General features: G+C 47.0%; 1 protein-coding gene across 3 annotated transcripts in view; it reads right to left on the minus strand.

Moving 5' to 3' along the window:
• The window catches only part of Dguok (deoxyguanosine kinase), a 30859-nt gene extending 18425 nt beyond the window's left edge, over nucleotides 1-12434 (minus strand). For 2 of the 3 annotated variants that reach the window (XM_041638599.1, XM_041638590.1), the window contains exons 1-2: nucleotides 12247-12434; nucleotides 993-1105 (exon numbers count right to left, since the gene is read on the minus strand). In XM_041638599.1, the coding sequence (XP_041494533.1) occupies nucleotides 993-1105; nucleotides 12247-12388 (255 nt within the window). In that variant the 5' untranslated portion in view covers nucleotides 12389-12434. The remainder of the gene's footprint in view (nucleotides 1-992; nucleotides 1106-12246) is intronic. The other variant, XM_041638609.1, reaches the window with a different exon arrangement.

Here is a 12434-nt window from a genome sequence, read left to right on the forward strand (position 1 = left end):
AAACAAGACCGAGCCACTCAACCCAAGTTCCAGGTGCCTGCAGAAGCTCATGAGGCCAGCAGCACGAGTTGCCACTCCTTCCCCATCCACAATGGTGTGGGCGGGGCTCACAAACCTCCAGCAGTGGCAGAATCAGCAGAGCTGACACTAGGGCTGAGTGGTGAGGTGTGAGTAAAACACATGAGGTCCGTCCAGCCCGGAAGAGACCTGGCAGACATTTTTAAGACCAGTGCCTTAAAAATGTGAGTTGTTTCCATAGAGAAATCAGGACTTCCCACAGGACAGGGAACCCTGATTGCTTTTTGGGCTGGGGGCGGGGGGGGGGGGGGACTTAATTGGGGGAGGGGGAGGGAAATGGGAGGTGGTGGCTGGGAAGAGACAGAAATCTTTAATAAATAAATAAATTTAATAAAAAAAAAACCAAAAAACAAAAAACCTGTGAACAACACCTCCCAACATTAAGGTTAAAAGAATTTAAGCTAACTCAGCTACTGGGACTCAATTGCTTTTCTTTTTTTTTTATTTATTTTTTTATTTTTTAATTTATTTATTTATTGAAGATTTCTGTCTCTAAAAAAAAAAAATGTGAGTTGTTGTCTCTGCAGTGACTCAAAGGGTGACCAGATGCTCAGTAAAGTCCCTTCCCATGTCTGTGACGCCCTCATTGACTTTTAATTCTGCCAGTCAGCTTTAATAACAACAATTTAAATACTTAAGGGTAAGAATGACAACATTCATCTTCAGAGCCTGGATGGCTCGGCAGGCTTGGGAAACCACAGACAGGAGGCAGGCGCTTACACAGACATACAGAAGCCACAAAAATCAAAACTAAATATATTCAAACAAGTCATATCCTCCGCGGCCTGCTTTCTGGAATGAAGTTATTTAAAATAGACAAGCTGGGCTACTTCATCTCCTTAGAATGAATTAAATTATTCCAAACGGACTGCTTGCCCGTGTCTGCCAACTACCCCCCACAGCTGGAAACTTACTTTTTGGGTGCCAGCAGCTTGGACATTCTGCCATGTCGCTACAGGTTCTGTAGCCACCTGCCACTCTGGGTGAGTATTCGTGAGTAACTTCACAAAGGTGGATTTGCCCACAGCTGCAATGCAAATGGCACGTGTTGGGATGCTTCCCAAATCCGGGTGAAGGAGGCAGCCACTAACCTCTGCCACGAGTGCCCATCTCACGGGAGCAAGGGCCAGCTTTTCCAGCTTCAAAACTTGGCAGCCATTGACTGTCAGCCTGGTGATAGGATGGGCAGCTAACCAGCTACCACAGTGAGTCCGGGCAACAGAAAGGAGACATGGCCTTTGGATTCAGGCTGCGGCTTTAATGAATCAACCTCTGGGAGGCGGGGTGTCTAGTAACTGCTGAAAACAGAACCTTCACAAGTGGGTGAGACTTAGTGATGTGACTACACCGCCAGGCCCGAGGAACTCGAATTGAAGGAAAGGCCATTCTGAGCCTCACCGAGTCAACAAGCCGGGATTGTGGAGCACTAGGGTATGCGGTAATAAATTACTGGATGCATTTTATCCTCAGAGGACATGGATGATGGGCGCTAAGCAAACACACAGGAAGCTACTAATAAATCACGCTGTGCTGAGAAGGGAAATGCAGACTGCCTCGGATGCAGCTCAGCAGGCTCAAAAGGCTCCTTTGAAGAAATGTCACCTGACGGATGAGCAGTAGTCAGGCTGAGGGTGGATGAAGGCTAACCTACATATGGCAGCAGCATGAACCAAGGTCTGGGAGGAGCAACCCCAGAAGCAGCTGGCAGGGATGTAGCATGGGGAGTGAGGGAGAAGAGTGGTTGGGGATGGGGGTGGCCAGGCAGACAGGCAGTCAAGTGCAGGCCACACAGGGCCTCACAGGTTTGAGCTCTTCGGGCAAAGGTAAGTCAGCAATGGGTTTCAGCAGGGAAATGACAAGATTCCTTCTCAGCTTTTGATTTTTTATTGTGTATGAGTGTCCTGGCCTGTATGCATGTATGTCAGTATACCACCTGTGTGCCTGGAAGTCACACAGACCAAAAAAGGGTGTCAGATCCCTGGAACTGGAGGTCTGGATGATTGTGAGTTACCACAGGGGTGCTGGGAACTGAACCCAGGTCTTCTGTAATAGCAATAAAATGTTCTTACCACTGAACCATCTCTCTGACCCCTCCTTCTCACCTGTTAAGAATGGGCTGATGCAACACTTGGAGAGCAGGCCCTGCCCCTCACCAGGAAAGCATAATGGAGTCAGCCCTGTTAATGCAGACTGTAAGCACAGGAGAGCTGTCCGCACTTCACACCTGGTGGACCAACACTATAGCTGCCCAGGCCCAGACCCAAGGACATGACTTGGCCCACCCCATCATCCCCCCAGTCTGTAATCTGCTGGAGCACAAGAAGGGATCTGACCTATAGACCCAAAGCTGAGGATCCCCACAACACAGGGCAACAACAGGATATCCAAGAGGAGCCCTAGAGAGGGCCCAGTATCGATAGTGTAGTAGAAACCAGAGGCTTTCATTGAATCAGACCAATGACCCTTTGAAATGAACACTTGCAAGTAAAGATACATGGACAAAGGGGTTTACAGCAAGACTCACTTGCAGCTTCCATGATGACATTAAGTTCTCCCCTTTTCTTAAATTTTGTTTTATTTGGGGGGAATAGCTGGTATTGATGGAGATGATGGGGAAATAAATAGGATCAAGATACATGATGTAAAAGACACATAGAATAAAAAAAGAATAAAGATTTTTAACATAAAAAGAAGACTGAGCTAAAGCAGAAGTCATTACAACAGTTGATTGTGGCTTGATTGGGGTGATGGCAAGGAGGTGGAACCAACCTAGTCCCACAAGACCCTACTGATTTCCATTTACACCTACATCTAGCACACCTCTGTCCTGAATTCTGGGTGGACAGAACCTTCTGGACATCCCAGGCACAGCTCAAAGTCAGGGTGTTCTCCAAATAAACTCATCCTCCACTCACCACGTGGAGCTCCCTCACCCTCCAGACCTAGAGCAAGGTAACACCCGCTGCTGTAAGGATGGCCTCTGCCAGACCTCCAGAGGCCCCAAGGCCATTTGCCTGTATCTCTTAACTTTTCCTTGTTTGTTCCTTTTCTGTTTGCACCTCCAGAACAGGAGCAGTATGGTCCCCTGCCTCTCTTACTCTAGCTGTTCTCTCTGCAACTGAACTTCCACACCACAGCTGTGTTGCATGTGAAGTACATCTTAAAAGGCTGCCAGGACTGGGCGTGGCGGGGTACCCTATACAATCAGAAATGCTGGGGCAGGAAGTTCATGAGTCTAGGTCAGTTGGGGTTAGACAGTGCATATGAGGCCAGCCAGGATACATAATGAGACACTGTCTCAATACCAAAATCCTACTGCTTTCATCAACAACAATATTCACATATACATACATGCATATCTCCACCCATCACCTGGGGTGAGGAGGCGTGCCATGACATGCATAGGGGGATGAGAAGACAAATTGTGGAAGTTGGATCTCTTCATTTGGGTCCTGGGGACCAAACTCGGGTCATCAGCCTTGACGGAAGACATCTTTGCTTCCTAAGCCATCTCCCCAGCCTTTGTTTCTCCTAAAAGTACACTCATTTATTTTTATGTACAGTGGTGGGTGTGTGGAGGTCAGACGACAGCTCATGAGAGTTTAGTTCTCTCCTTTCACGTGGGTCCTAGAGTTGAGCTCAGATGGTCAGGGCTGAGCCATCTTGCTGGCCCTATTGCCTTCCTCTAAGCGGGGTCTGGATACAACAGGACCTGGTCCCTCCCTACCCTTTCATGCCTCAGCTTTCCAGCTGGCCCCAGCGCCTTGCGCCCCTACTCATACCATGCTTTCTCCTGAAAGCAGACTGCACTGCTCTCACGTCTGCTGGAGCATGCCCTTTCCATTCCTGGTCAATTCCTACCCAGCCGTCAAGGGTTTTCTCAGATGGCCCTCAGGTGCCAAGTCTCTGCTGACGCTGACACCTCTACACTGGGCTAGCTAATCCTTTCCGAGTGGCATGGTGTTCTAGATGTGACTCCATCATTACGATGACAACTGTTTCTCCAGGTGGAGGATGGGGCTTTGCTAGGACTGAAAACTAAAACTAGCCCCACATTCTGCCTCCACAAAAAAAATATTAATTTCAGTTCCCTTCAAAAAGGACCAGTCTGAAATGTGGTAGCTCCCACCTCTAATCCCAGCACCTAGGAGGCAGAGGCAGGCAGAGCTCTTTGAGTTTGAGGTCACCTGGTCTACATACTGAGTTCTAGGCAAGACAAAACTATGTAATAAGACTTTCTCTTTAGGAAAAAAAGACAGAAAAAACCTTCAGAAGGGCCCTGAATCTCAATCTCTGTTATTAAAAGTGGTCTTTCTCTGGGACGCCAAATGGAACCAAGAAAGAAAGAGAGAGAGGGAGAGGAAGGGAGAGGAGAGAGTGAGTGTGTGTGACTGATCAGAAGTGCCATGTCTCAGCAGGGAGCCCACACATCAATCTGTGGCATTCCTCACAGCACCCCACTCCTCTGAGAACACAGGAGGAGTACAAACAGTTTTGCAGTCACGCTCTTCTCTGTCCCACCTCCACCCAACTTTGCCTGTTCCTCTTGCTCTGCCTCTGCTCTTCCCACACAGAGGTGAGTAAATGCTTTCCCTTCCCTCGCAGCTCCAGGCCAGCAGCTTAATCCTTCCTCTTCCAAGCCCATCGTCTCACCTCTAATCACAGTGACTTCTCTGGTGAGCTCCCAAGTCCTGCTACATTGGAGAGTTACCAACAGGCTGAGGTGCTGCCTGTACTGAGTGGATATCAGCTTAAAATATGTGGCCTAGGTAGCTAATATTTAGAGTGTAGGTTGTTCAGTAAGTCTTAAAGATGGTCCTTATATTTAGGCTGAAAAGTTATTTAGACATTTAAAATGATATTTACCTGTGTGCCATGACGTGTGCAGAGGACAGAGGAAAACTTGCAGGAGTGGTTTCTCTCCTTACACCATATGAGGCCCTGGGGACTGAAGTCAGGTCCGTGGAATTGGCAGCAAGTGCCTTTACCCACTGTGCCATCTTGCCAGCTCCTGAGAACTACTTAACGTAATATGAAAAAACTAGGCATTGTGGCTTGTGCCCATAAGCTCTGCAACTGGGAGGCCAAGAATAGAGGAAAACTACTGCAAGTTGGAGGCCAGCCTGGGCTACAGAGCATATTCCAGGCCAGCCTCAGCTATGAAGTGAGACTGTCTCAAATCAAACAAATACAAATAAAAAGTTAAAAAATAAGACAAAAAGATGAAGGCAGCTGCTCTGCTGATTAGAAATGAATGATCATTAGCTCTGCTTGCATCTTTGAAAGGGAAAGATGGGAAGCCTCTGCAGGCTAGGGAGCGCCAGCTGCCTACCTGAGATCAGATGGTGCCAATTTATGACAGGGCAGTCAGAACTCTGAGACTTCGAGTCATGCCAGTTAAATACTCAAAACCTGGAAAGTCAACAAATACAAAGGGAAACCTACAGTTCCAATTACTGGAACAATTACTTCTGACATTCAGGGCACCCTGTGCACAGCTCCCACCAACTCCAAGCCTTCTAGAAAGCCGATTTAGTAACCAGAAGCCAACAGCATCATAGAAAGACAGTAAACAGCGAGGGAAGGTTCCGAGAACTGGGAGAGCCTGGGTAACTCACTATGGGGTATAGCATTTACTGAATGAATACCCCTGGAACTGAGCTGTGCCAGGCAGTGGTGGCACACGTCTTTAATCCCAGCACTCGGGAGGCAGAGGCAGGTGGATCTCTGTGAGTTCTAGGCCAGCCTGGTTTACAGACAGAGTTCCAGAACAGGCTGCAAAACTACAGAGAAACCCTGTCTCGAAAATTCAAAAGAAAAAAAAAAAAAGAACTGAGCTGTGCCCAGGCACCATCCACACATGTGGAATTATCACTTCAATAATGCAAGGTATTTAAATAAAGTCTGGAGATGGTGTAGTAAACCTCCAGTGTTGTCATCGCTACTATTCTTCCAGAGGACCTTAGTTCGATTCTTAGCATCCACGTCGGGCAACTCACTATAACTCCAGTCCAGGGATCCAATGCCCTCTTTTGCCCTCAACAGGTATTGCATGCAGGCCCTGCATACACATAATTAGACAATAAAATAAAATCTTTAAAGACAAATGTATAAAAGGGTTCTCAGAGGTTTCACAGTGGGTGTGGCTCACCACTACCACAGAGGCTTGCTACTGACAAGAATACCATGACTACTGCCAGCCTCTCTTCGGATAATTTTTTTTAGTCTTGGAGTTAGCATAACTCAGAGCCCCCTGCTACTGCTATTGGTCTCGCTGTGTCCCACCTCTTGGTCTCCCTTTAGAGACTGAGTTGTTGGTAAACTCCATGTTGATTATACAGGAAGTTCTTTCCTATTGCTGCACCATGTGAAGTTTTTACCTTTAAGATGGTCCTGCTTCAAACTAGACAGTTCTGCTGTGACTGCTCATCTTTTCCCAAATCATGGCCTTTTCTTCCCATAAACGGTTCTATAACTGCATGCTTGTTATAGTTAATTATGCTACAATATGATAGAGACAGAAGCGGACCTAATGCCCCAGATGCCGTATTTTCTATATTCTAAATTTACTATTCCAGAATCTCATGGGAACTTTCAAAATACACTCTCACCTCTGGGCATTTTTTCTTTTGGGGGGTAGGGGAGAGTTCAAGACAGAGTTTCTCTGTGTAGCCCTGGCTGTCCTGGGACTAACTCTGTAGATCAGGCTGGCCTCAAACTCAAAGATCCACTTGCTTGTGCCTCCCTAGTGCTGGAATTAAAGGTGTGCAACACCATACCTGGCATTTTCTTTTCCTCAAAAACGGAAAACATGAGGGAAAAAATTCAAAAGCCTTTACTAAAGTCAGAGGGCAGTAAAGATAAATAAGAAGTCCAGCATATCGAAAACTTTCTTCCCAAGAAAATGTAGTCTTAGCTGGGTGGTGGTAGTGCACTCCTTTAATCCCAGCACTTGGGAGGCAGAGGCAGGCGGATCTCTGTGAGTTTGAGGCCAGCCTGGCCTGATCTACAAGAGCTAGTTCCAGGACAGCCACCAAAGCTACAGAGAAACCTTGTCTGAAAAAAGAAAGAAAGAAAGAAAGAAAGAGAGAAAGGAAGGAAGGAAGGAAGGAAGGAAAATGTAGTCTTTATGTCAGGAACTGCATCTGCCGCCATGTGCGCTCAACCGCAGAAGCTCTCAGAGCATGCCTGCTGCTGTGTGCACTCACCCCACAGAAGCTCTCAGAGCACATTAAAGTGGCTCAGTACCTAAAGCTGAGCTCTGCCCTCACAGTCCTTCCTCTTCTCCAACCTTGACACTAAGCCCAGGACCATAAAAGTTCTAATCCTAAAAGCATTCTGGGAAAACTTAGTCAACAAGTGTTAAAGAAACTTAATAAGTTTATTTGGTTTCTTTCCTTCTTTTTCTTTCTTCTCATGAGAAACTATTTATAAGGGGAAAAAAGGTTTTTCCTAGCTCAGAACACGATGAGAACTAGCCTTGCTGCAGGTGAGAGCTGACTGGCGGAGCTCTCCTTCCCCACCGTGCCAGTGACTCAGCCTTCCACTGTCGCTTCCTCTGAAGCCTCCTTGACCTCTCTCCAGAGCCACTCCATCTCCAGGCAGAATTAATCACTGCCTGCTCTAGTTCACCAAGGCATTAGACTGTAATTATTTGTTCATTCTTGCCCTCTCACCAGCTAGGCTGGGAGCTCACTTCATGAAGACAGACTCCTTTCCCATGCTGGGTGCCCGGCCAGGGACTAAGAATAGAAATGGGGGGATATGAATGAGGTGACTCACAGAGACAAGAGAATCCAGTATTAGAAAGAGGTAGGTTCTTCCCCACAAGGATTCTTTGCTCATTTTTAAAATTTGATACAAGTAAAAGACACACCAGTATGCATAAGATATCTTTTTGAATGCAGGAAAAACATGAATTTAGCAAAGTCCTCTATTGTCTTACACACAAGTCTCCAAACTGGAGGAATTTACTGTCTCCTCTTCTCACAGTAGGTCTCTGAAAGTGAAAAAATCAGAATGGACTCAGATGGCCCACAGATATTATCTCATATGGCAACTTGTACTTCAAATGGGGTTTGTAGTCACACAATAATGGACTTCAGGAGACAGTGGGAGACACAGATCCAGGATGAACAGAACTAGATCAGCTAGGCATTTTACTGTTGGGACTTCAGGAGTTCTAGGTGCCAAACTTTCACCTGCAGCAAACACCCGTGCCTGGCTTCAGGATCACACCCGAAGCCATCCCTTTTCCTCTGTGTACCAATGACTAACCCACATGGATGAGCTGGGACAGGACTCTGGCAATCACTGACTGAGAGCAAAGGCAGGACAACACAAAGCTAAACAGGGCACTGGTGACTCCGACCCAGGAAAGGTACTGAACGTGCCATCTCAACAGCACGTAGGTGCACACAGTCAGGGTAGGAAGTTCTGCCAGCCCACACAGGATGAGTAACTCTGTGTGGGACATGTCATCCGAGTGTGTGGTGATGGCAGCCGTTGGTGACTAAAGCCAAGTCAGACGAGTCTTCCAGGTCACTCTGCTGTACCTACTCCTACCTGTCCCCAGCTCCATGCCTGGCATCTTAGCACCATTACCAGTCTCTCTGCACTTTGGGTACACAGTCAATCTGCTCAGATCTCCTCAGTGTGTCTCATAGACTCCTCAGCCAAAATGTATCACTCTTATCTCTTCAGAACATCTCTTCCTTTAATCCATCGTCTGCATTCTGAGTCACAATCCAAACCATAAACCTGAGCACCCTCCTCCTCTACTAACCTCTAAGAAGCCACTAAGTCCTGGCAATCTCAACTTGAGACAATCCTTTGAAGTGCCATTTCTTTCTCTCTCCATTCAAGCCCGTGTCGTCTTTCCTCCTTCAACTACAACAAAGAAACTTGTGCATTGGGCAAACTGGAAAAAGACTATGGGTCCCGCAACAACCCTGACACGGAAAGTGTCCACTCTATGAAGCGTTTGTTTATTCATTTACTGTAGCCTGATCTTTCTAGAAACTAATCTGGTTATGGCACACTGACTTCAACTTTACAGTAGCCCAGACGGCCGCCTGCTGCCAACAGGATAAACTAGCATGTACGGGTTCACCAACACTGGGTCAGTCATCCTCTGTGAACCTCTTGTTCTGCCACTACCTTATTTTTCTTGTTACTATGGCAAACTACCTGACAAAACAATCGAAGGAAGGAAGGGTTTATTTCACAGTTTGAGTCTGTCATGAGAGGAAGTCATGGCATCAGGAGGGTAAGGCAGTTTTGCATCCAAAAACAGGAAGACAGAAAGATGAATGCTGTTACTCTGACCTCCACACGGGAGCCATGACACAAACACACAAACACAGTAGGTAAATGTAATAAAAAATGTAAAAAAAAATGCATTCTAGCAACTAGACCATTTTTTTTTTTAAATAAACTAACATGTTTTACTCTTTCACAAAAAGAAAAATTGCTGGGCAGTGGTGGCTCGCACCTTTAATTCCAGCACTCACGAGGCAGAGGCAAGTGAATCTCTGAGTCCAAAGCCAGCCTGGTCTACATAGAGAAACCCTGTCTCAAAAACAAAACCCCCCTCCAAAAAAAAAAAAAAGTGCAAACCCTCTTCCACTTGCAGCTATCAAACCATGGCATGCCTGCAATACTTTACTCCCATTCTCCTAGAATCTAGGACAAGCAGGCTTTCAAGTCTCCTCCTGAAACTGTTCAAGATCACCCAAATCTCCACTCAAACAGTATTACCCAATCCACATCCCCTCCCTTTAACTGCTCTGCTCGGGTTTCCAGGATGTCACTGTCTTTCTTCCTCCTTCTCCCTCTGCGGCTTCTCTTCTCAGTCTCCTCTGCCCAGGACTCCTCATCTTCCTGACCTATTGAGGTCCTCAGGCCATAGGACTTTCCTTCACTACAGTCTTCTGGCTTAAATACCACCTATATGTCTAGCACTGCATCTTCCACTCACAACCCAACTTCTACTTGGTTATCCAACAGCCACACAGCAAACCCCAAACATCCTTAAGACTCTTGAAAGCCAGGCGGTGGTGGTGCACATTTTTAATCCCAGCACTCAGGAAGCAGAGACAGGCGGATCTCTGTGGAGTTTGAGGCCAGCCTGGTCTACAAGAGCAGTTCCAGAAAAAAAACCCAACTCCTGAAACCACTAACACAATCTGTTCTTCCCAGACTTCTAAGACAAACTGAGCTGGGTGTGTTATTGCGTGACTGTAAACCCAGGTACTATAAGATCAGCTTGAGCTCCACAGGAGTTCAAGGCCAGCCTGAACTACAGAAGCAAGATTCTGATGGGGGGGGGGGGGGGACACATGACACAAAAACAAAACACATGGTCTGGGCTAGAGAAATGGCTTAGCAGTTAAGAGTACCTCCCAGAGGACCTGAATTTGGTTCCCACTACCCATGCAGGTGGCTCACATCTGTAACTCTCCAGCCTATGAGGGAACCTGCACATGCTCACACACAGAACAAAACTAAAAACAAAATAATCTTTAAAACATTTTTTTAAAAGGCTGGGATGGACTTCAGTGGCACAAATAAAATAAGTATGCAAACAAATACACATTTAAAAGAAAAATCCAAATTAAGTCTTCCAGGCTGTCCAAGTGAAAACGACTGAGTTCACCACTGACCCGCCCAACACTACACGGCTCAGCTATCACCAGGTCCAGCTGGCCCTACCTTAAAATGTAACCTTCACCTGGGCCCAACTTATCCTGTCACCATTGCAATGGCTTCCCGAACGACGTCTTCCACTTTCAATGCATTGGACAGGTGATGCCGTTGTCCCTCAACTCCTCAAACCACTGAACGACTTCTTGTCTCAGGGTAAAACCCACGATGGCTTCTGGGATCTACCTACCCTCATCTCCCTCCACCGCTTTCCTCCGCCATCCCACTCCGGCCGAGATGGATTCCCTCCTCTTCACCGCACACACCATTCGATCCCCAGGTTTTCCTACTTGTGCTGCCTGGACTGAGGATCCTTAACTACTCACACGGTTCACTATCTCACATCATCAGTTACCACTCTAGAAAACAATCACCCTCAATCTCTCATCCTTAATCTTTCTTCATCTTTCTCATCACTACCTTCACTGTTCACCTTGCTCACTCTATAGTTCAATAGGGACCGACCCCTGTATCCCTCCCTCTTCAAATCCCATGAGTGGAGAATTTTTACATGCTCTGTTCATGGCTGTGTCCTCGGGCCAAGAACAGTACTGGCACAGGGAAGATGGAAATAGGGTGGTTTGATGTATGAATAAAATGAGAAACACTATCTGCTGCAGGACTGTCTTCAGCACTCCATACCTGCTGATTCCCATTATGGACTGGTCTCTGTGCAGAGGCCAGCGCTCTCAGAATTCAGCAACATTAACTTGAACCATTTTGCTTCAATTTTTTTTTCTTTTCAATTTAAGATGCCGGACTACTTGTAACCAAAAATGTTATACATATTTCTAAGTTTAAAAAATGAGATCTTTCAAAAGAAGCAAGCAAATGTCTGGGAGTTCGAGACCACCTTGGTTTAAATAGCAAGTTCCAAGCCAGCTAGGGCTACATAGTGACCGCCTCAAAATAAAATAAAAGGACACCGTAATCATTCACAGAGCAGCTAACACGGGGGTACGGCAAAATAGTGAAGGCGGGATCTGTTAAGAACTGAGTCTAAATAAACAATGGGTCATTTTGAAGTGTATGTCCAGAATACTGCGTGTGGCACACTAAAATTACCTTTAATTCTATGTAAACTGGGCATTTATTTTTATTCTTGCTAAATCTGGCAATCCTATTTTGGGAAAACAAATGGGACACTGTAGCGTCTATTTCTAACGAAAGAAACACGCCAGTAAACCCGTACCATTCTGGGGCTATCTGCAGCTTGCGTGGCTTTTACGTCCCCATGGGTGAGTAGGCGGCCGGGTTCTGAGGCCCAATGTCCCCAAAATCAAAACCCACGGTGCACTGTGGAAGAAAAACCCTGACAAGCAGAAACAGCAGGTCGGGTGGTGGCAGCAGAAGGGGGTGAAGTGGGCCGGACTGGGGCAGGATCTGAGCCCAGTTTCCTTTCCCAGCCTGTCAGTCACCTACTCGGCGGAGGCCAAGGCTCGAAAGCCACTTTCTGGCCCTTACCGATGTTGCCTTCGATGGCGAGCCTTCGGGGGCCGCCCCCGTCGTGCATGGCCCTGGCGCGTGGCGCGTCCATGAGCGCGTTCAGAGCCAGGGAGCGGAAGGGCGCTCGGAGTCGACGCAGAAGGAATCGACCTGCATCCATCCTAACCAAGCTCCGCGAGGCGGGCACTTCCGCCGAGGGCACTTCC

Source organism: Microtus oregoni, unplaced genomic scaffold (genome assembly GCF_018167655.1).
Source record: "Microtus oregoni isolate MIOR12 unplaced genomic scaffold, Mior012 000002F_ref0000024, whole genome shotgun sequence".
Lineage (NCBI taxonomy): Eukaryota > Metazoa > Chordata > Mammalia > Rodentia > Cricetidae > Microtus > Microtus oregoni.